General features: G+C 37.4%; 1 protein-coding gene across 28 annotated transcripts in view; it reads right to left on the bottom strand.

The window, feature by feature from the left end:
* The window catches only part of grip1 (glutamate receptor interacting protein 1), a 359,502-nt gene that overhangs the window by 216,788 nt on the left and 116,872 nt on the right, over nt 1-25,842 (bottom strand). For 13 of the 28 annotated variants that reach the window (XM_009300159.5, XM_009300158.5, XM_073946206.1 and 10 more), the window contains exon 1: nt 5,311-5,533. The exons of 14 other annotated variants lie outside the window; for them this stretch is intronic. In XM_009300159.5, coding sequence (XP_009298434.1) covers nt 5,311-5,443 — 133 coding nt within the window. In that variant the 5' untranslated portion in view covers nt 5,444-5,533. Of the gene's footprint in view, nt 1-5,310; nt 5,534-25,842 lie in introns of those variants that run through there. One more of the 28 variants, NM_001044851.1, reaches the window with a different exon arrangement.

Raw genomic sequence — 25,842 nt, forward strand, 5'->3', positions numbered from 1 at the left:
TCAGAGGGAAACATTTTGTCTCGCTTCACTCTCAAAATGAAGACATTTGGTATGCATTTATTATTTTCCTTCGAGGTTTCATGTGACCTACTAGAGGAAACTTTGATATGACGCTTTGATACTAGGCAGATCCTTGATTTAGCTCCCAGCAACTTTGAGAGATGTCTCTTAGAAGTGCTGCCACTTTCTTTTTGGGAACCAAGCACATCCCATCATAAATGGTGGCTTGTGTTGATGATTTCCTGCATTGACCTGTAAATGGCACAAGATATCATTCCTCTTTTCAAGTTTCTTTGCCACTTTAATCTATATTATAAGCAAAAACAGAATGCTATTTCTGTTTATAGTCATAATGTGACATTTTTAGAAAAAAAAAAAAGTAGGACTCAGGATTCATTCATTTCTCAAAGGATATTTTGACACATCAGAGGCAGATTAAACGTGCACTATGTAAGCTTGGCACCCAGTGGTTGAACTAGGTATTGCATTCTTGGATCAAAACAAACGCAAGCGCATGTTGCCAGATTGATGATGTTAACAGGAGCAAGTCATGAGCCTAAAGGCTGATTTAAACTGTTGTCTAACTAAAAGCAACCACATGGGATAGGAAAGGAATTTTTTCCTAACCAAACCTCATATGCTTTATTCAAAGTAAAATGCTAACAATGTGAGTTTGAATGCCATTTTACATGACATTTATTGCCATAAGTAGCAGAAGACAGTTCACCTCAGATCTTTAAAATAAAACAGTTTGAAATTAAACTTTAGAACTGTGAAATAATGCAAATCAACACATATCAGTAATTCAGTATGTATTTTTAATAATGTTAAAGATATTTAATATGTAATAATAAGATTGTAAACCTTACCATTTCGTGAGTGAGTGCATATTCTGTGCTTCTGAATCTCTGTTTTTTCATTTCTGTCGTGCTGCATCAGGTGCAAACAGCCAAATTGCTTATCACTGCAAATCTCTGCAAAACGCAGTTACAATGTAACCTGCTCACCTAATGTTTACGCTTGTAATATTTATATTATTTGCTAATTAATAACCTCATGTGGAACTCTGAATCTGCGTCTAATTTTGGAGTCTTTGGAGCGTTCACGGGTGCATGCTTTGACAAGCATTCTGAATGAATGAATGAATGAATGAATGAATGAAATATGCTGTTTTCCACCAAGGCAACCCGGAGAGCTGAAATATAATTGGCTCAAGTGCCACTGAGCAGGTTAAAAGAACCAAAACAAAGACAGCGTTCCAGCACGTAACAGACATTTTCAAAGCAGAATATCTGACTTTAGCATTGTTTTTCAGATAAACAAGAATGTTTACTTTGCATGTTTCTTAAATATCTGCATACATAATGTTGGTATTTGTATGCTTTAGAAAAGTCAAAAAACTTATATACATCACCTTTAAGTTGAATGCTGAAAAGTTATTAATGTATAAAGTTGTGGCTGTTGATTATAAAGTCAAGTTGACTTTGACTGGAACTCCACAGTGAAGATTTGCATTTTAAAACAACTGGTTCTGCAGTGACACTTGAGTCTACTCCTGCGAACAAGTGAAAAACAAACAAGCAGAATGGATGCTGTGCATTAGGTTTCTGGGAACCTCACAGCAGGGAAAGGCCACTTGCCCTGAGCTAACAGAAGGAGGCTAATGTTTCACTTAAGGAGTCTTGCTACAAGAAAAATAGCCAGCATTTAAATTCATATTTTATATCCTTATTATGCTTAGGAAATGCTAGTATGCAGAGGAAAGGGGTGTGTGAGTGTTGATTTATCTTGCTGAAAGCAAATATGTATATATTTGTAAGTGAATTAATGAGTACTTTTTTCCCACCTTCACAGACTAGTCCATTTTCAAACAATTCAAGAGGCAGTTCAAGGTGCATTCAATAGATTTGCTATAGTCTAGTCAACCCTGACTTGGTCTGATGTGTTAAACATCCACTAAACAGCACCAAAACAAATTATTTATATTTCACTGCTTTAAACCAAAAGACAAACATAAGAATTCACATCCTTTCCATACATCCATGCTGTAAAACAAAGAGATTTAGTTTGGTTTATAGTCCAAATATCTAAAAACAAAAATCTTAAATCAAGAAAAATGTTCTGTAGAGGTACAAAAATGATTGTCTTGTTTAGAGAAATAAGATGCCAAAATTACATTTGTTTCTCCTTCTGCCAATGCGGTAAAATAATCTTGTTTTTGCTTTGAATTAAGATTTTGCTCACCAAACTTGCTGATTATTTTACTTGTTTCAAGGAAAAACTCCCCTAATTTGGACATGTTATTTCTATAATTGTGTCTTGATTTAAGAATGTTCAGATATTTAGAAACAAGCCTAAGAAACTCTGAGAAAGAAAACCGCTTTCTTTGCAGTGCAACCACAAATAAATAACCATTACATCAGGTCACCTCGACTTGAACAACCTATAGTCCCTGAATACATCATATCCAGTCTACTTTGTTACAATGATCCAACCCATTTATCAAAATTTAGTCCATGTCCAAAGCGTAACTTGTGTACTGAGTCCAGCAGTATAAAAATGAAGTCTATCATAAAAGGAATAACAGCAGGCCACATGAGGCAGTACTTGATAAATGGATGAGAATGGACACACTAAAACCTGATGGTGAATTATAAATGAGGAAGGGAGAAACAATGACGGGGGAGACAGAAGCGAAACAACGGACCCTAGAAAACCATAGAGAGGCATGTGTGACATTTTGGTATGGGTTAATTAGCATTTGATCCCATTATGCATGACCAGCTGGTATAATTCTTTTTTTTTTTCACGTAGTAACACACACCTGAAGCATCAAGCCAAAAAGGGAATGCAAGTGACATCTCAACATTTTCAACTCATCTAAAAATATTGCAAATGCCATTTATTACTTGCTCTGAATGACTCAGTCGGACTCCAGCTGGGCCAATTAGGTGTCTAATTCTATGTTTCGTACGCAGCGCTTGGGTACTGCATTTCAAAGTGAACGCCTGACATTAAAAATCATGCTTGAAAGAAAGAAGCCATTTAGGGAACAGGTTGCAGTGTTCGGCTGACATCACAATCATCACAACCCGCTGATCAAAAACAATTTAATTTCATTAATGTCTCCTCACAAAAAGAAAAAGGGGCGAACGATGAAACATGCCTTCAGTCGAACAATTAATTCCAACAGTCAATTTCAATTTTAGCTAGCAATGTCTGAGAACACTGCAGCTCTGCAGGTTTAAATTCTCAAATAGGTTGTTCGTGCAAATCAGCGCTTTCATGCGTGACAGTGATGACTACATCACTATTGCTAATGGTGATGAGTGAGTATCTTGGGCAATGCTGTGTCTGACTAACATACTGCCACTGATTCAGCACTGTAAAAATACCTGGCTTCAATAAAAAAACTGAATATATACCTCTGTAAAATCACTAAAACACACTTTTATGGTGAAGACTACTAATTCAATTCCTAAACACAAAAAGCCTGTGAATTGTTTGATTAGTCAGTATGTTTATTAACCCAGTTGGGAACCCTTGCTTGGTGTTTCTTTATTATTAATTGTCTATTATTGCTTCTGAAGCAGCAGACGCCATAATCCCAATTGCCAGCACTTTCTTATTTTTTTATTATTATTATTATTTTTTATTATTGTGGGCGTAGTTTAATTTAGCAGTCCTTTTTTTAATAATGATTTTTCACGGGTTTTATTTGGATAGAACAGTGGAGATTTTACAGACAGGAAAGTGTGGGGAGCTGAGATAGGGGAAGGATCGGCAAAAGACCTCGAGCCAGAATCTAACTCTGGTCACCGTGAGCACTTCTGTGCTTTGTGTCAACGCACTAACCACTAGGCTACTGGCGTCGACAGTTGCGCAGTTCTGATTGGGCAGATCAAAAGTGTCCTCTCTCAATTGGTTAGTTATAAAGCCCCAGTCAGATCACACGATTTCGGCACAATTTCCTTTGCATAGGGTGACGTGGGGAGTCATAAACAACAAATGGACGTTGTGACACAAGATTCAATCGTTTCTTCTTGTGTAATGACAACCAATACCATGTCGGCGATGGCTTGCAGAAAGTCTAGCATGTTTAATTTTCTGAAGCATAATGGACAGGTTTTGAACCATTTCACCTCATATGTTATTCGATATTCTTAATTGCATATATTTATATTTTATATTGCAGCCTCTTGCGATTAACTAATCGCAGCGTTTCAAATTGCGATTGCGATTCGATTGATCGCACAGCCCTACCTTTGTTGCAGACAATCCCTGATCAACAAATAGCTAGTTCATGCCAACTGAACTGAACTAACTATAGCATACTGTAAAAACCTGACTGTTCTGAAACGTTCATACAAAATCTATAAACAAATCAACTAAATACACAACAATCCTATAGACAAATGTACCAGCAAAGATTTGTCAACACCTGCATTCAGTCACTCTTAGACTGCCCATCTTTCACCAGGTTAGTCATGGAATGAGGATTACAGGACTCCAGGTCCTCTATCCTGTCATTATCCATGCTTCCCCAGGGGCATCTCAACAACATGAACCTGCAAACTACAAATCAGGCTTGAGAGTGGCAAGGGAGCACAATGCTAATTAACATTCTTATTACTTGGAAACTAACACTTTGAACTGGAAACAAAACATAGCAGGATCATTGAAAGAAGCATGTATGGAAGAGATGTATGGCTATGAAACAAAGGCAGAACAAAGGTTGAGACACATGCTAGTCAGTTACTTTCTTTTTTTTTTTTTTTTGAAACCAAGCACTACAGCTACCTGAGACCGCTATACTGTTGAAAATGATGCCCTGTTTCACATGCGCACACACTCGAACTTCTCACCTACGATGAAAGGGCAGTGTGCTATCCAAACACACCAAGTAGCACTCAAAACAGCAGCAGCTCAGCAGTGTACACCAGTATGGCCATAAATGTCCACTCTAGTGCACATTTAATGGCCAACGCAGCATTAAACACACTCTAAATCAATAGAAACAAATGGTGACCAACTAAGGCCATCCATCAGACGAAGGTAGTGGGGCGATTGCACACCCATACCCTTATAAACACACTTGCTCTGACAAGGAGCCTCAATAGCTGCAAGCTTAAGTCCCTCCAGGAGTTTATGGTCTGCAGATAAAACATTCATTCACCCCTCAAAGCTGAGTTGCTCATGTTGCCTGCCATAGGCTTGTGATTTATGCAATAGTAAAACAATGACTGATACCCGAGCTCTAATCCCCCCCGTTACTCCCTCCCTTCCCAGTCAGCTAGCGGTAGCACTTACGGTGCAGGTGCTCAGAAGCATAGTAATACACGTCCTCGTAACCCTCATGGTAATCCTCTTCAGGGCGGTACTTTTTGCCTTTGCGTCTCCTGGACCGCCGGATTTGCTTGACAAAGCCAAGAAAGCGTTCCATGCCTGCCCACCGCGTGCAGTCCCACTGATCCAGACGCAGACCGCTGCACTCAGCCAGCGTGTGTGTATGAAGGTGTGCGCTGTGTTTCACAAAGAGCCTGGCTCTGAGAGATCTCAGAGAGAGAGAGAAAGAGCGAGACAGAGGCGGAGAGGGAAAAAAGGAGGGGTAGGGAGGTGCAAGGGGGAAGCGATGGTTCGCAGTCAGCTGGAGAGAATGGGTCAAATATCAGTCTTCTTCAGCGCACCAGTCTCCTTTAAGAAAGCATGCATGGAAAGGTCCTCAGTCAACAGCTGAATGGGTCTTTGTGCATGCGTGCAATCACGTGTAGGTAAGGGAGAGAGTGCACAGGGAAAGAACAAGAGAGAGTGACAGAAAAAAAAGAAAAGGGCGGGGGAAAACACACAGGGAAGTGAGAAAAACACAAAGTTCAAAGGAACCAGCGAGGAATCCTTGGGCAATGACTGTCTCATTCCAGAGTGGGAATGGGGAGGGGGGTTTGACTGCATTTAAAATAAGCATGAGTGTTTATCATCGCAAGAATGACAAACAAAGCAGCGGTGCACTAGCGGGGTGTGGGTGGAAATCTTTGAGGGGCGCCCTGGCAATTCCATCCAAAGACAAAAGAGATAATTCCACTAGATGGAAGGGGGGCACTGTGGTCACGTGTAGCTGGCGTGGAAATGACAAAAAGCTGAGAGGATTACAGCACTTTCCAATTCACAGTCAACACCAACCCAGCCAACCAGTAATGTCTGGATCAGCTGCTAATAGCATTAATGGGGTTAGAGGACTTGTTAATAGAGCTGTTGGCCAACAACGACACCCAGTTGTCTGTCAGTTAACCTATTAATCCAAAAGTGGTGTTTTTCACATCACCCCAGGGTGATTACGGAACTCCAGAGACTTACAAGAGCCCGTTTCCATTTTGATGATGTCATTCTATTTGACATTGGAAAACATTGCTATTGTCTTCTAACCTCCCTCAACTTTTCATGTTGGTATTAAAGATGGACAACCATCCAATTTATCCACTGTGATTGGGCTAGGTTCAGTCTAAAACACACCACTGGAGAATTACACCGTTCAAAGCACTTGTCAAACGCATGTGTTTTTTTCTGTGGTGTGGTGCCTGTTCCTTTGTGCAAGGCAGCAGGGGGGCTTTCTATGTTTGAGACACACTAGCACATATTGTAAGATGTTATAATCCACTCTTATTGATTACTTATTTTACGTCATGAATTTCATTTAGCATCCTTTCAAAACAAATGTATAAATTACTTGATTTGTCTCTGGTTTGCATGGAAGCTACAGAAAGAAAAAAGGGTTAAAAGCTGATTTATACTTCTGCGTCAAACGTATGCTCCGGCGCAGCCTTCGCGTGATCACATACCACTCTCCGTGGCTGACGCGCACCTCTCAAAAAAAAGTTTAACTACAAGTCGCAACAACGCATATCACATGCTCTGTGATTGGTCGACTTGGCAGCTGTGACGAGTGTGGGCGGTGCTGAGAGCCACGAGCCCAATGGAGCGAGTGTTTACAAGTGTAGAGTCCCGTGGAGAAGCTTCAAATGGTCACTTTTGTGTAATGTTTAACTTATGATTAAAGTTATCCACCAGTTCCCACCTCTGAGCAAGTTTTAGCTACTTGTACATTAAGGTAGCATTCAGTAAAAAACAACAGAAAAACATAAAAACCTACTTCCAGCCTTTCAGAAGTATTATTGCAGAGCAACACAAACAGCATGCAGAAGTCTACAGTAAATGCACGGCTACGTGCAAGCCAGGCGGCGTGGGTCATGCCGATCACTTGACGCAGAAGTATAAACCAGCCTTTAGACAGGAGACAGTAAATAGTAAAAAGATAGCATCAGTAAATACACACAATATCAGTTTATGCAAGAGATATTATCATTTTTGTTTACAGTGACTTTCGATGGCCTTGTTTTATAGTCCATTTACTGCTGTCCTGAAGCTGGAGCCAACTGGATGATTCTCAAAAATCTACTAACACTGAAGAAATGTCTATTTGTAGGAGAGCTTAACAATTCATTTAACCAATTAAAATGAAGTCCACATAAACAGGATCTAAACTACCTCTAATATAAAACATTGCTTCTCTGATTGTTTGCTGATGAGCAAACACATGCTTTCTCATCAGGGAACGCTGCATCCAGGGATTTCACAGCTTCCACAATTTGAAGACCCAGCCTTGTTTATCCAATCTGTTTGCCACCTGAAGCAATCAATGCACATTCAACAGATTCATTATCGTTTCAGGAAATACAAAAATCTAGATGCAATCTCGCTAGCGGGTGGGGTTTTAATTAGCTATCTGGTCGCCACACCTGTAATTAGACATCCTGAGTCCTCAGCAGAAGCCAGAGTTTGGATTGGGGGCAGCTGCTCTTTGCAAAACTGCAGAACAGAGATGGTATTCTCAAGCACAGGCATTTGCGAAGCGAGTTCCTTTACAATATAATTCTTGCTTTTATTGGAGACGTGCAATTCACAATGCAGTAACTATTATTATTCATGAGATAAGTGCATTGTAATTAAGACTATGACTAGGAGATGGTGTAATTAGGACTAATTTACTATATTTCATAATATTCCATCTGGTACTTCGGAGTGAGAGAGGTAATGTGAAGCGTAGAGGAGTAATAATGTTGTGCTGGTTTTGTGCTTGTATGTTATGAGGATTGTGGCAGGGTTCCAGGTGTGAGTCTCCCCTGAGATTGTTTTCAGATAAACCACTGCAGTAAAAGCCAGGCTTTAAACAGTGAGTGTGTGCCAAGCTCATAGTGTCTCTGCACCTAGTCAGAGCTAAGCATTTGCTGCAGTCACCTTTCTCCTGCCCAGCTCACGAACCAAAATATAACTTTGTGTCTTATTTCATTTTTGGCTCAGTTCCATTTGTATGGTAAATGCTGCGGTAGGTGCAGAGCTGCAATGGGAGTCATTTATAATGGCTGCACGATGAATTCTTTTAAAGGAATAGTTCACCTAAAATGTAAACAGTTCTCTTTCGGTTATGTGAAATGAAAAAGAGAACATTCAGCTTTTTTATTCTATGGACCAGGACAACATTTAAACATTCTCTTTTTTTATTATATAAAAGACATTTGAAATTATATGAGGTCAAATAATTTTTGGGTTCAAATTTGTTCAGCAGAGAGGCATTCTGTAAGTATGACTGGGATTGTGTTTGTGTGTGCGTGTGCGTGTGTGCGTGTGTGTATGGGCAATTCAGACAGAAATTCTTAAAATCCTCACTTGAGCAACCATTTGAGCGTGAACTGCCTGAGGCATTTTCCACAACCAGGGCTATGCCAGTTTGTTGCAATATGGTAGCTCCTCTTTGGAAGCAAATCCATTGCCTGTGCAGAAGAAAAAATCTGTCCAGACTCTCCATTGGCTATGAGCAAATGCTTCAGATCGTTCAAATAGCATCTCAGTAGAGGCAGAAGGATGCTGACAGGTTAAATTGTTGTGTTTACACAGTTATTTGAACTGAGGCATTCAGAAGTCATGCAGGATTGCTGAGTCAAGTGCTTTATACCTTCACAAACAAACCAACCCACACAAATGTAAGTTTAGTCTTCTTGAGTTTGCTGCCCTCTTTCCCAGTGCCCACAGTCTCTTCCTCATGGCTGAGTGAAGCTCTGCCTTTACTAATTTATCACATCTGCAAGGTCTACACTCATTTTGCCCTTAGCAAGTTCCACAAAGTAAGTCTATTTTCATCCCCTCTGCTCTTGACTTTTTACTCATTCAAGATGGCAGTTCTGCTCAGGGTAGAGAATCCTTCACTAAACCAATGTGCTGATGACACCTGTAAGGTGCTCAACTCAAAAGTTGAGTTAACACAAAACTCAAACTGGGATCAAATAAAAATTGAGAAGGTTCACAATAGGGCTGTGGATTTTGGGAAAAATATCTAATTGTGATTATTTTCAGCAGATATTACAGATATTTATTTTGATTTGATTTGCGATTTAATTTTGTATTCCAGCATCAGCCTAATAATCTGTATTGTAACTTCTAACTGCTAAAATGCAGTGAGTGGAACTGAAAAGTTATTGACTTATCTTAGCAATAAACTCTGAATTTGTACTTTGCTTGCTACTAGAATAAGTGTCACTGGCAATACTTTTAGTTGACATTTTAGCAAGACGCTCCTCATATAGCCACCTGTGGTGCTTTTTTAGGTGCTGGTTGTTGTATTTCCTCATGCTGTGAAAACAATTTTGCAACAGCTCTTACAAATGACCTGATTTTGTTTGGTCTTTGTGACTTTGAAACCAAGATATTCCCATTTTACCCACTTGCTGTTTTTCTTTGATATTAGTTCGTCGATTAATTCTTTTGAAGTTTCAGACGCCATCATTCCACTCATTCGCGCCTTCCAGTTTGTTTGTTTTATTATTGTGGGCATTCCCCAAAGTTTGGTTGAGCAATTCTGATTGCGCAGACTGAAAATGTGCTCAATTGGCTAGTAAGACTGTCACGCACAGACGGCAGTCACACATTTGCTCTGAGTGAGGGAAATTAAGTAATATACATTTCATATTGCAGCCTCTTGCGATTAGCTAATCACAATGTTTCAAATCGTGATTGCAATTCAATTTCGATCAATCGCACAGTCCTAGTTCACAATAATGGAAGTTTCTATTATCATAACACCAACAACACTCTGATGATGACGATAGCTGAATATACTTTTGCTTTTAAATCTACTTAAAAATCTACACCATATATGGGGATGTAACAATTTACTGTGAGCCAGAAACCATTCAAATATGTAATGATTCAGTTAGGATGTTAAACATCAAATTGGTAGGGATGTTAAACAAATCAAATTATGCATTTTGAACAGAAGGGACCATTGTTTCTACTGCAAAATTGCTTAACAGGCACAATAGCAGCAATCAAGACAGCAAATTGGTTAAAGCGCTCGAAATCATGGACGTGAGCTATTATTAATCACGTGTGAATTGGTCAAACAATAAGAAAATATGAATTGCAATTTGGTTTTATTATTTGACAAAATATATCTGTATTTTATAATGAAATGTGCAGCATTTGAGAAATAATAAAAGGGCCCTTGCTCAAATTTTCAAATAATTTTGGGAGTTCAGTTTAGTGAATCGAATTAATTTGTGACTTGAGTGAATTGTAACATCGCCAACCATACCACCACAATATTGTCAAAGACATTAGTTTATTGTAACATTTCTGATTATCAACTCTTCACAATATCAGTTTGGTGACAGAGGTTGCAAATCCAACATTAGTCAGACCATCACAGATATCTCTGTAGGAAAACTGAAGTAGATTTTTATGAATGTGCCTCTCGGTCTCAGATAGGAATGTTCCCTACTTATCAACAGTGTCTCCCCTTAAAGCAAATGTGAAGCTCATGGCTTGTAGGTTTTAAAAGCCTTACCTTTCCTACTTGTCAATCTTCCATTATGACAGGCTGATGTACTGTTATTACAAGAACAGCAGTGTTTTAGAGTGCAGGTCTGGGCACGGATCAACTAATGGAAGGGTTTAAAGGTCAGACATAAATGCTCTCCAAGATGTGAAACATTCCAAGACATCTATTGACACCGTCTCTACCTTAGTACATGGTTAATCCTTTACGTCAGTCCCTTTCCGATCTTCAAGTCAGCACATAAGATTAGGGGGAATCTCACAATGGTTGATTCTTTTGGGTAGAGGACACCCAGAAGCGATTTGTATTCAAAACAAGCTCCCTAAATAACTCTGACTGAAGGAAAGCATTGCAGACCTGTTCATGAATGTGGATAAAAGGCAGGTAAACAGTGCCAGAACGACAAGAATAGAAAGAGAGAGACAGTGTATGAGATAGGAACTAGGTTGAAAGTATGCATCTTAAAGCCTACCACTGCTGTCAGACGAGGGCAGAAGAAGAAAGATCGAAAGATTTACTCTCACACACCCACTCTCTGAATCATTTCACGCCCAGACGGTTAATGTTAACCAAAGCCTTATGGGCAGACATCGGCCTTCATTCAGCCTCAAAAAAGTACTGGGCAGAACAAACCTGTGACCTTCCCAATCTCTACTGGGAGTTTTCTAAAGTAAAACTATTAGAGTAGAGGACAATTAATTCACATAAATTGTTTCCCTGCTGTTCATGCATTGAAAGCTAAATACTCCATAATCAATGTAAATATGAATTACATTAACAGGGAGCACCTAAAGTCCAGTAAAGTAGCATACATTAAATGACCAACAATGAGAAGGCATGGAAAATAACAGTTGCATATTGCTAATTCTATACTTGACTTACCCTCCTGTGCTTTACAACTAAATATAGACTCCTACCTACTCAACAGAGCAACAGATTGAGATGAAAAAACAAAGGTGAAAGACAACAAAAACAACTTCTGCACCTAAAGGAGGTGTAAAATATCTAGAGAATGATATCCACTAGCCTTTTCCTGCATTATTTCGACTGGTCGCTTTATTTTTAAAATGTAATACTACAATATGGGCTACATGGTGGCACAGTGGGTAGCAATGTTGCCTCACAGCAAGAAAGTTGCTTGTTCGAGGCCCAGCAAGGTCAGTTGGCATTTCTGTGTGGAGTTTTCATGTTCTTTCTGTGTTTGCATGGGTTTCCTCCAGGTGCTCCGGTTTCCCCTACAGTCCAAAGACATGTGCTGTAGGTGAATTAGTATGTAAATGGTCCATAGTGTATGTGTGTAGTGTACCTCCATGTTGGGGGTTGAGCGTTAGGCTAACAACCCACCTCATAAAAACTAGATGTTACTAAATACCAATGTGGTATCAACTTCGATACAAATGGCCCTGGAAGTAAGTATGTAATATTATAATATAGTAGTGCAGTACCAACCAGCCATATCCTGGCATATCCACACAGAAAGGTGTCAGAATACAAACAAAGACCACTGGCATAATCAGGAGCTGGTCAAATAATGAAATCCTACAAAATGTAACTTCTAAAAAAGTAATGCGAGTGCTTGAACCATTTCTGTGCTTGTCAGGTGTCCTCCAATGCCAAACAAAGAGGAAATCAAGCACAAAACCACAAAGCAATGACAGAATTAAGGCCTCACCAAAATAAACACAAAGCTTAACCATCAAAACTTAACTGTGCTAAAAAAAACTGCTAAAATACAGTAATAACACAATCTGCATAATAACATGCAAATAACCAAAACATTTCCCTAAATCCAAATGGGTCAAAGACAAAAGGGGGAACATTTGTAAGACAGCTTTACTTCAAGTATTTGAATGTGTCCTGTATAAGTGTACTTATTTTTTTCATACAGTTTTGCTATACGTCAGGCATATTTAGAAACTAAAATCATTTGACGACACAAAGGATCACAGAGCAGCTCCAAAATACTGTCATATTAAATCTTTATAATTTGCCAATATCCTTTAAACTACAAAGTTTTACCCATTCATCAGTAAGATTTTAATATTTTAAAATTTAACACAATTTAGTATGATCACATTGATTTGTGTAGATTTAAGTTCAAAACAAGTGTACGGTTTCATTTATACATATGTTCCGATAAAGGAGGACAGAAAACACACTTTGTGAAGTCTATTTTTTAAACTAATTTTAAAAAACTTTCCTTTGGCCCTGCAAATGGGAGGGAGCCCCGAGCTCGAGCATCTTATAAGCTCAGGACTCTTTCCCAGGACAGCATGCCAAACTCGCTTTATAATCAATCATCAGTGTGAACTCTTGAAATTAGGAAGCTTTTTATGTAAAACACATTAAATAAGATTTTAATTTAATTTTCTGCTAATATTGATGGGCAAAGTATTTAAAAATACAGAAATACAAGTGAACCTAGTGTGTATCAGTCAAGAATGACTGTTTCAATCTGGTGATTATACAGTATAATAATTAAAACTGACATTTTGACAGTGCACATGAAATATTTTCAAATAAATCAACCTCAAATCAAAATCAATAGTTTGAACAGTTTGTGAAATTTATCACAAAACGTGTTACAACAAAAGCAGTCATGCTGCCTAAATCACAGAGAGACTGAGGGAGCCAAATATATCCAGTAAACAGCGCTGGGTGCATTTCATAGAGGGAATCCTTTTATTGCTATCGGTCACGTGAAAGGCATTCGCTGCTGCAGAAACTCATTTAAAAGATGCATACGAAAAAGAGTCTGAGAGGCAACATGCAGATGGTGATGACTTTGAATAAAACATGAGGGAAGAGTGACACAGACTGCTAAAAAAAATCACATTTGGATCAGAGCACAGATTCAGCATGTCACAAAAAGCATTTCTGAAAGCGACGGCATCGAGTGAAAGCATTTCGGCTGACCCGGGCTGACCTGGGGGTCATCAGATGCCAGTTTTGTCCCATGAACCATTCAACCTTTCGCAAGTGCCATCAAACAACTGCCAGAATCCAGCTATAAATGTGAGCGTGTGTACTTTTACAACACATCCGGTAGGCACTCGCATTCCCTAGGCGGCCCCCATGTGTCATTCCTGACAGAGGGAGAAATCTTCCACCAGGCTTGACAGACATGTCCACATTATTAATGTACGTGACATGACTTCAGATGGATTTGATTGTTTTCCTCAAGCTACTCCATCACAATACAAAATTCAGCAAGGAATTTGGCACTTAAAGGGGCTTAAAATAAGCAGACGATGCATCAAGAAATAAAGAGTGAGTCTTGAAGAATATATACAAGCATAATCATAAAATCTAATACATGGAGATGATTTTAAGAATAAAGCAGTTGTACACAAATTGCATCCTTACACTATACCCCTAACAATACATGTGGCCAGAAATGCTTGCGATTCTGAACATTATCATTTAAATTGACTCATTTTTGCGACCGTCTCCTGAGTAACCTATAAAAGATGTTTCTGTATAACGCTGGATTGAATAAACATGCTTCCAGTTGCTCATTAGCTATCACATCCTCTTTAACAGCAGACGTAAAGTGCTTCGCAACAGGCAGAAGTGTCTGATAAACAGTGTTTTATTGTGCATGAAGCCTCCTCCAGCTCTTTAAGAAAGACTTCAATTATCAAAAGTGCCAACTAGTTGACTGACAGTTAACATTTTATACTATTCATACATGATGCTGAGATGCTTCAACCCATTTTTGTGATTTTAGTATTGTATGATGAATACAGTAAATGGATGTTAAAAATGATTAAAATATTCCTACATGGATTAAAATGTAACTTTTTTATTAGTAAAAGAAAGTATTTTATAAACTGTTAAATGCTACAAGTGAATTTGGGATTTAAAATATACCAATGTACTCTCTAAATTATGAATTTGTCTAGAAAGCCCGACCTCACTGATTTATGAAAGAGCTCAAATGTGCTGCATCACTCGCAAGAATAAACCTTAATGGTTCTTGTGTAGAGGGCGAAGCAGTGGCACAGTAGGTAGTGCTGTTGCCTCACAGCAAGAAGGTCGCTGGGTCGATCCTCGGCTCAGTTGGCGTTTCTGTGTGGAGTTTGCATCTTCTCCCTGCGTTCCCGGGTGCTCCGGTTCCCTCAAAGACATATGATACAGGTGAATTGGGAAGGCTAAATTGTCCGTAATGTATGAGTGTGTGTGTAAATGTGTGTGTATGGATGTTTCCCTGAGATGGGTTGCGGCTGGAAGGGCATCCGCGGCGTAAAAACTTGCTGGATAAGTTAGTGGTTCATTCCGCTGTGGCGACCCCGGATTAATAAAGGAACTAAGCCGACAAGAAAATGAATGAATGGTTCTTGTGTAAACCAAGTATGCTTGAGCTTCTGTGACCACATTTGAATGCTGAAAACATCACTCCCTATTTGAACCAAAATCTAAATTTAGTCTGTTAATCTCAAAGCAATTATGTCTCTTCAGAAGACTTGTTTTAAACCACACAGTTCACATAAATTGATTTGTTTTTATCTTGTTATGAAAGTTTTGAGTCATCAAAATTTTAGGTGAACAGACTTTGAGATTGATTTCAGAGTTTATTAAAATTATCTAGTGTGCTCCAAATGATCATTTTTATATATTTGGAACGACACAAGGGTGAATAAATTATGACAATTTTGTCCTATGATTAAAGATTTTACCTGAAGAATCCTGTTTTTTCCTTACTCCAATACAGAAAATGTCATTTCATGGAAACTCTAAATGTTGCAGGCATCGTGGATCCCAATAATGAAATATGTTCTATTATTAGAAGTTTTTGGAAAGGTATACATGATATTTTAGAAAAGATCTTAATTCAATTGATTTTAGCTTTGAAGTATTATATGTGGGTAAGCTGTCAATAGATTTTTGTCTCTATATGTACATACAGTATGTAAAAGCTAATGCAAGAAATCATTCAACAGTCTTAAACCGGCAGATTTAGAGCACCGTAAGATTTAACAAAACAGATTTCGTATAAAATAGGTGCTTGTTTCAACATAAAGCCTAAAAGTAAAGTCAAATTAGATGCATAGTCTGTATGGTCTGACCTAAAGGAAGCCGAAAACAGCTAATCAGGTCAGAATACGCTAAATAGCCTATTTCATAAAACACAGAATACATAAATATAAATTAGTAATACTAATTAGAATAGATGTCATTTAAATGACACATAAATTTTATTTACTGAAGAATGAATTACACAAACTAACATTACTGAAAAAAAATGACCCCCCTTTACTCCCCACCCTTGCCCCGATCGTCAATGTAAAATCCAATAATGCAAAGGTATAAGTTGTTCTGTTACTGTCATAAAGAAATGTGTTTCCTTTTTCATCCCTGATTAGGGAATTTAACTGAAAAAGCTGAAAAAGTGGACTACTGATGTTGTCAATTGTATACTTCTACTATGAATGAGAGTCTCTGGCCTGAATGGCTGTGGAGATCTTGAGCATCTAGACACCGGTCTGCTTTTTCAGACAATACAACTACAAAAAACAAAAAAAAAAAGCATCACATGACTTAAACATAAACCCAGGCGGTAGTATCTCTCCCTTGGGAAAGATGGTGTCAATTCGATGACATTAAGTCTTCACGTGGCACACTGTCATTGTATTATGAAGAATGTGCTTGTGACATGATGCCCTGTAGGCCACAAGTTTCATCTGCCGCAGTAAACACAATCATTCCTCTGTCTGAGGAGCATCGCCTCGATCTGTCTTCAGCTGTTGCGCCAATATATCGATTCGACATAACCTGCCTAATGGAGTGTGATGCAATTCAAGCGCTTCTGCAGAGTAAGAAAAATTGCAAGCACCTCTGATCTTTCTTGATTTTATTTATTTTTTATTAAATTAAAACCACACAGTGCAACATTTGATTGGTTTTCCAAGATGTTCCTTGTGAAGATGTATAAAAACAGCTGTGATGATTTGCCAGAATATAAAGTGACTCTGCTGTGGTGTGAAGAGGGAAAAATAACACCTCTCCTGCTTCTGGTAGGTCTAAAAATATGTTCACAATCATAACAGACCTCTTGATAGTTCGTGTTATTGTACTGCATACTTGTAGATAAATAAACGGATGACTATAGAGGCCTAGAGAGTAACGAAATGGTGTGAAGATGCCATAAAGCATGGTTTAAATGGGTAAACAACCTGAAGCATGCTGTACACCTCCTTACTTCAAAGCAAATGCACATTTATTTCCCTTTGTGCAACACACACACACACACACACACACACACGCACACACACACAAATAATTTTAGGCTGTAAAATAAAAGTCCATTGACATTTGTATGGGAAAAAAATGTGTTCTGCAAAAGAAAGCAGAATATAGGGTTTGGATTTAAGATGGCATGTTGTGTCACATAATTCTACAAACATCTTGAGCATAAGTAATATAAATCCTGGCTAAAATAAAACATGATCTTCATTGCCTGTTTTGTTAGGTCATTAGAGCATCTTTTAAATAATGACAAATTAAGACTGCACGATTTTCAAAGTAGTCGTGTCACAGATGTTTTCACACTGTATAAATGTCTGGGGTAGCAGTTCGTCGCTGCTGTGTTTACACTGCAAGATGGATCAGTGACAGGGGGTTTCACACTGCATGACTTTAAAATAGGAAGAATGGCTGACAACTTTGTCTCTGCCCACAATCTATGTCTCACTACCAAACACACACAAGAAGTGACATGAAAATTACGAGGTCAGATAGTTTATCTTTTGTTATGAACTACATGAAAAAAAGCCTTTAGTGAGGTAGAAAATGTACTTATTTTGCTTATCTAGCTTTGAAGGGAATTAGTCATTTCTCTTCAACATTTTTCGTTTTCGACACAGTTGTGGTATTGCTTAGATGGCACGTCAAACAGACACGGGTGCTCCTGCCAAACTGCCACTAATTTCCCTTTCATTTCTTGAAAATAGACCAAAAATAAGCCCTTTTAACTTCTCCCTCAACCTCCCGCTGGCCTGCAGATACCCATACTAGTGGATGCTGCTCTCTCATTGGCTGAAGGTAATTTGCGATGCTATTTTCAAAAAGAACACATTTCACACGGTCCATGTATTTAGCATGCCTGTGTCGACGACTCATCGGCAGTTCTCTCAGATCGTCTCTTTGATAGTTCACACTGTGTGATTGTCCCTCACGTGAATGAGCGCCAATTTGTTTGACTTCAGACATTTATTGGCGATTTCTCAAAACCTGTTGGCGAGTCAAAATCGGGGCTAAAATCATGAAGTCTGAACTCGGCATAGCAGATCTACATCTCCACATTGGTTTAACAGTACTGGGTGTTTATTAAACAGCATGTGTTAAAGTCAAATGCACTACCACACAAGAAGACAAGAAGAAGATTTTAACCAATAATTGGTAAATCATGAACTAGTCATGCTGATGGGAGATTTTTAAGAACAAACGGCACCCACTGCTTTACTAAAGGAATTATGCAAATCAAGTAACCGTTTACAAGATCTGTGTTTAATGCAGAGATGCCCAAAGTAGGGCCCGCGGGCCAAAGTAGGCCCATGGTTACTTTAGAATTTGATTCTCCCACCATTCCATCTGAGAATAGATTGAGAATGATGGGAAGGTTGGCGAGAATGCCTTTAATATAGATCGTCATTTCGGATCTGATGTAACTTTTTAGTCGTTTAATTAGTTCGTTTAATTGTTAAGCTACAAAAAAAAAGGCAGCTGAAATGAAATTAATGAAATGTTGTGCATGAATGAGATGTTTAAAATGTAAATTCTGTCAGACGAAGATAGAGGGCAATGCACAAGGAAGTTCAGCTTAACTCGTGTATTCAGCATAAAACACCATTGTGCTATAAATGTGTTTATGTTTTTACTGAAAGTTCATTATAAAAGGTAAAAAAAACTGTTATTATATGCTTATTAACTAAAGTGTATTAAGTATTAAGTATTTTTTTCTGTTTATTTTTAAATCAGGAAATTACTAATTAACAGTATTTTTACCTTCAGCCCACCACCCTCAATCAAATTTGGTTTTTGGCCATTCATAAACAAAAGTTTGGCCACCCCCGGTTTAATGCAATATTGGATAATATATTCTGGATATTTTATTTGATTGACTTTTTCTGCTATTTGATAGTCATTTGAATCTGTTGCCATGATCAGTAGAATATTATACGAGCGAGTATGTGTATGTGTGTGTGATCTAAAATCTTAACTCTCCACTTACTGCTTGCTTTTATGTTAGTATTGAGATTATAGAAATATTTATTTTCTGATTACTAGTAGTGCACTAAATGTGATCAAGGGGATGATGTTTTGAGAACTCTTACCTTTCAAAATAAACCCTGATGTACAGCAATGAATATGTACGTGTGTTGTTGTTACGATGATATGAACTGAACATATCTAATAAGTGTTCTCTGCACAACTTGCACAAATAGCAAATACATTCTTTATAAGCTTCCCATTGAAAAACTACTAGCTACAATGGCTGCTTGAGGGATGTAGCTTTAGACTGATGTATAGTTTGTCAAGATTACTCATGTTAGCTTTAATATAATCTATTCGTACACTCTGAAATGTGTAAAAACAGCTTCCCAGAGCATCCACATCCTCACACTGGCTATATAAAACATGTATTCGCTATACATTTCCGGTGAGTAGAGAAGGAAAGAGAAGACTTTTAGCTTCAATCAAACATCCCTCACGTTACCTTGTACATGGGATTGCAATCTGACTTCCAACACGACTCAAACAATCCTATTAACTGCAGCCAAGCAAAGCTGTTCTTACAATCAATTAAGGTTCAGGGAACTCATCCAGGATGTCTTCCTAGATTTGACATGGATCGGCATTGCTGGTGGACATTCTGTAATTTCATTTCCGTCTGTGGACTAGAACTGAGCAGATTTCAAACAAGTTCAGGTCAGTTGCACGGACCGTGAAAAAACGGCACACATGATTGGATTGGCAATCCTGTGGACACAACAGGAAAATATTTGCCATTCACACACACCTTCGGCAAGCTAAAAGCAATGATAAAACATTTTATCTCTGTGTGCTTTTTCAGTATGTGATTCTAAACCTGTTTAGGGCATGAAATGAACCATTTACTGATGTTAGGTGAAGTCAGAATAACAATAATATTACGCTAAACTGTTCACAGGATACCAGGCATATCAAAACAATGTCTGGCATCTTTATAATTGCTGCCATTTCACAGATTTGAATTTTGTTGACCATCCAATAATATGCTATTCGATGTTCCATTTTGAAATTGCTGATCTTTTTTTTCTTTCTTTCTATTTTTATCCCCCTGAGCAACACCATCTGAAAAGTTTAACAATGTTTTTATAACAAAGACTTGAAGGTCTTGGAGGTGGTAAGCATGAAATTGACTTCCAAAAATAAACCCATTCTTGAAAGCGAGACAAGAAGCTGCAGTCTCCCCTACAACAAAAGATGACGTAAAATGACTATGATAAGCTACACAAAAACATTTTTTTTATTCTATTCTACGAAAATTATGCTTTGAGATAAACCTTGTACACCATGTCCTTACCAGACACAATAAGATTTCAGCTTCAAGCTGTTTGTCTGTCCATAAAAAAATAAATTATAGCCACTCAGATGAGTGTTTGAGAAGGCTTTTACTGCAAGTGATACTACAGAGCATTTGATTGGTCAGAAGATCTGTTTGAAAAACTACTGATTCATATTGGCTATAACTGCTTATGTTTTCTAAATGTCTTTGTTTACAGATTGCCTTAATGCTGATATATTGATACTAATAAACAAACGCAATTAGTTAGGATTAAGTCAGACTGCAGACTTTTTATTGTATGCTATTTCTTCCTAAAAAAATTTAAAATATTTAAATAAATAAAGGTCACGCTTTATTTTGATAGTCCGTTTGTTGAATTGAAATTACATAGCGACATACCAACTAATTTTCATTAGATTATAAGTAGACTGTTAGGTTAGGGTTGGGGTTTGGGTTAGGGTTAGTGTAAGTTGACATGTACTGTACACTGTTAGACATTTCTGTAAATTACACAGTTATTTACTGTATTTCACCCAGTGTAATACTGCAAATTCCTTTTACGGTAAATAACTGTATTTACCGTTGCATTATGGGAATTTAGTGTGACGTCGAACAACATATACAGCGATGTACTGTATTTGTAAAAATTCGTGTATTATACTGTATTTTCCACAACTGCTTCAACGCCACCTTGCGGCGATTCGACTACTCTGCACCACATTTTGCCTGAGGACCCTGGAGCAATTCTGGAGTACAATTTATTAGTGTGCCTGAAGAACATACTGGATTTAACAAACTTTACTCTGGTAAGCTGAGGCAGTGTTTCATTTTACAGAATGTTTTGTGGACGAGAATAGAACAAAGTAAAGTATAAAGTTGGCTATTATTATTTTCTCTGGCTTGGCGTTATTTCGCCCATTTGAGAAATATATCATCTATTAAGATGTTACCTTTATTTAATTTATTACATTAACACTACTATTACTTTAAATAAGACTGTTTATGACTATTAGCCATTGTTCTCGTCATATCTTTTTATTTATTTACATAGGAACCGGTGTTGCAGCGGGTTTTGGTTTAGGAGGGAACCAGAGGTATGCAGACAGTTTTGGGGGACACTTAGCACGAGACAACGGTCCGGCAGAGAGTGTTTTCCCCCAGAAGAATATGAATGAAAGACCAACAAATAATCCAGGTAAAAGCGCGTCTGTCTGTGCTGACAACTCTCGACATTGATTTGAGCACCTCTATTAGCATTTGTTTGCTCGGCAACATTGGCTGAAGCGATCTTAAAATGGTAATGTTAACTGTTAGCTAAACTGAGCTAAGTTTATACTGAATTGGACTCAAACTCATTTTAACGTGCAACGTTTAACTTATATTGATTTATACTATATATATTAGATGTTGTGAACTTATTTTTCTCTGGTTTAGAGTAACTTATAACGTTAGCTTGAGAAAATAACATCGCGACGTAACCTATAAGAACGCTAACGTAAATCTATAACGTTACAATATGCATAGAGGTTAAGTTGGTTTTATATTCGCACATTCGTTCATTTAGAAGACTCTATACTGTTTACCATGTTACTTTGAATATTCGATCAGAATTAGCTTGCCAGTATGACTTGAAATCAACATTAACACTGTTTATTTGACCGTGAGCATGTTGTACTTTGATAGTCATTAGCTGCTAAAATGATTTCGCTATTTAGAGTTTGCAAATAATACTTTTATGAAATTAAATTATTAAGGGGGAAGTCTGAATCTGCTAATATAAAACCAATTTTACCTCTATGCATTATGCTAATAACCACCTTTTTGCTATTTATTGTTTGCTAATTATTTTTTTATCACAACTCTTGACATTTGGTTTAACATAATTGTTACCATTATATTTTTTTCTGTTTAGATATGGCACTGGCACAGCAGCAGGTTTTGTCTGAAGAAACAAACAGCATTTCAGAGGAACATCTTGATCAGCACAGCCTTATGCTTAAAAAATAAGCAAGACCAGTAAGCAACCAAGGTAAACAAATAAAAAAAATTGTGTGGAGGTTGTGGATTGTAGCATGGTATTCTTATCTGTATTTTTGGCTTTTTTATGGTCTCAATATAGAATACTGGGAGCCTGCCTGTGCAAACTGGACCTCATACAACAGTAAGTACTGTACATCTATTTGTTTCTCAATATATTAACGTTACTTTTAATACAAAATGTGTCACATGTTTAGTTGCTAGCTAAATAAAAAAATCGTTTTCCCTTTTTTATTAAACCATTTAGTAGGTTTTTTTTCATCTTTGTTTATAATATTTTTGAGCAGATTGAGGTCTGTCATGGGTCAGACATTTCAAAATACAATAATTAGTATTGGGATACATGCATTTGTCTATGTATTAAATGTCTTTTTCCCCATTTCATGTTGCCTAAATATTTTGTAATAAATAAAATAATACAATTTTTTGTATAAATAATTCCAGAGGATGAAACAAAATGCACAGCAACAACCAGAGTGAGCCAGAAGATAGCAGGAGAAGTACTGAAGAGAATGACAACCATGAACAACAGTGAGTTATCCTTCTTTCACCAGCCAGCTAACTGAGAACTTGGATTAGGTGAGACACTCTCAATAGTTTTATCAGTATTCAGTCAGTTTTAGTTTATTAGGAATACATAAAACAAATAGTCTAATCTGTCCTGCTGTGAATCAACCCATCACAAATGCTACAATGTTTTTGTAAAACCTTGTTAGGGGAAAAATAAACAGGACATTCTGGTTAGTTATCTTTTAAACATGGTAGTGAGCAGGTTATGAGCAGGAGCCAGTTGCTCAGTACCAGCTGAAAACTACCCCAACCTAGCTGCCATGCTTCAAAATAATTAACCAGTATATGATTTATTTTTTTAAACAAGCTTCTTCTATGCTTATGTTAGTCTGTTTGTCCTTATCCAGAGTTCTTCATAATCCTGGACTGGGCCAAATCCTGACCAGATGCTGTGGTGGTCATGGAGGAGTGAATCCTAAAAGACACACGTGATCAATGAGTTTCCGCATTGATCCAATGGGCCAGCCTGACCACCCACTGGTGAACTTTCAAGCCTCCGGTGCCTAGACTGCGGCCTTGCACAAGTTTGGCTAGAGGAGAACTGGTCGTGCCCAACTGAGCCTGGTATCTCTCAAGGGATTTTATTCTACACTTTCGTCAGTTGGTGAAGTTTGTTCCATGCCACTGTCGCCACTGGATCACTTGGCTACGATTGGTGGATCGGTGGATTTGCTCTTCAGTGTTTAGACTTTCAGCAGTGACATTTACTGCTTCAATTCTGAAAACTGGACTGAAGCAGCTTCAATTTACAAGAACTTCTATGTTAAGCTGCTTTGACATCATTGATCTACATTGTAAAAGTGCAATAGAAATAAAGATGAATTGCATTTAAACATGTGAATTCAGACCTTGTTGAGCATTTGACACCAGAACTAGTAATATTTTAAAGTTGGGTTGTTTCTGAGTCGGCTAATAGTTACAAATATTTATTTTTCCAACAATATGCAATTCAGAAGTTTAAATTTTTATTGTACATGTATGTTCTAGTGCTTTGTGTGATTTATTTATTTTTAATGTGTTGATTTTATTGCTTAATGTAATTTTCACACATTTTCCTTAAATGCTTTAAGCATTATTAATGTTTTAAAGAATGGAATATTTTGTAATTGTGTCTGGTTTAATGTCAGTAGTACTTAGTACAATTGGGGTTTTTTTTCTCAACAATATGCAGGTCAGACACTTAAGTTAGTTTTGTACATGTATGTTAATGTGCTTTGTCATTTTCAATGTTTTTTTTTCTTAAAATAAAATATTTTGAATGATTGAAATGTAATGTTTTTACACATTTTTAAGCTTGTTTTAAGCATCTCCAATGTTTTAAATAAAGAGTGTTTATTTTGTTAATATTTTGTAATTGTGTCTTTTTTAGGTCTATAGTATTAAAATAATATTAATAAAATTATATTATAAAATATTTAGGACAAAATTAAAAGGTTTACAGTAGCTAACTGTTAACTTAGGTTTTTACAGTAGTTAACCATTTTCAGACACTACGGTAACATGCTGTAAACGGATTTACAGTTGTATACTGTAAATCTAAAATACAGTAACTTACTGGCAACAGTGTTGCCAGTAAGTTACTGTAAAAACCCTTTGAAATGTCTAACAGTGTACTTTCAAAGTTTCATATAAGGCGCAGTATCAACAGATATTAAGCAGACAGTCTACTAATACTCAAATAGATCCAAATGAAGTGTTACCTAAATAAATTTTTAGACTTTTGAAGAATGATTTTGAGTGTAGTAACTGAAAAAACACATGAAATAAAATGTTTTAACTTAAATTTAAGATTTACAGTGCAAACGCAAATTGGAACCACTTGTATGGTACACTACTACTATACATAACCAATCTGATATATCTAATAAAAGACAAAAACAATACTTTACAAAATGCATTGTTCATAAATCATCTAAACATTTGCATATTATTTAATAATATTGATAAAATTAATGTAAAAACTGAATAAATATATTTAAACAATGGGTAAATGAATAGATGATGGGCCAAAATATCTGGATTTCTTATGCCTCATTCAAATTAGCAGCGACTTTGAAGAGGTAGCCACCCAGAGCAACAGGCAGCTACAAACGCAGGTCTGCGAGGTATATACAGCACGAATACAACTGGCCCCTGAGTGAGCTGAGAGAGAATCATGTGTGCTCTGCTAGTGTTCCTATTGGCTGTCGCTCAAAAAAAAAAGTCACTCTTCATTTGCATGAGGTTGAAGGGTTCTCAACTTTGTCGCATCGCTTGACACGACTATCTGGTCACCAACAGTCCCTGTCGCTTGCATAGACGGAGGTCACCAGAATTCACTCACTCTCCGTTAAAATGAACGATTGCTTGTCGCTTTGCTTCTGCGAGTCGCTTTTAGTGTAAATTAGGCTTCATAGAGCCGATTCCATGTAGGCCATAGTTATGATTCAAGATCTGAGGTAAATTACCAGCATGGCATATACCACTTTATATAACACTCTCAAAATATAATCAGTATCTAAGATTATCGTCTCCATAGCTGTTATGCTAACCTGTTGGGTGTAACTGTTATAGCGGGTCGACACAAAAGCTCAGATTGACATAGAAAAGATGTTTGTCACAGCATCTGGTTAAGCAGTAAAAGCCATTTTCAAGTAGAGCCAAATCATGAAACAGATTCAACAACTGATGTACCTAGAATGTGTGAATGTAAATAAAACAAAGGCTCATTGCCGGCTAGAACCAACACAAAAGTCTGGGAAAATGCCACATATTCAAAAAACAACTCTGAATCTGACTTTATAAAACATCAAGGACATTATGA

Source organism: Danio rerio, chromosome 4 (assembly GCF_049306965.1).
Source record: "Danio rerio strain Tuebingen ecotype United States chromosome 4, GRCz12tu, whole genome shotgun sequence".
Classification (NCBI taxonomy): domain Eukaryota; kingdom Metazoa; phylum Chordata; class Actinopteri; order Cypriniformes; family Danionidae; genus Danio; species Danio rerio.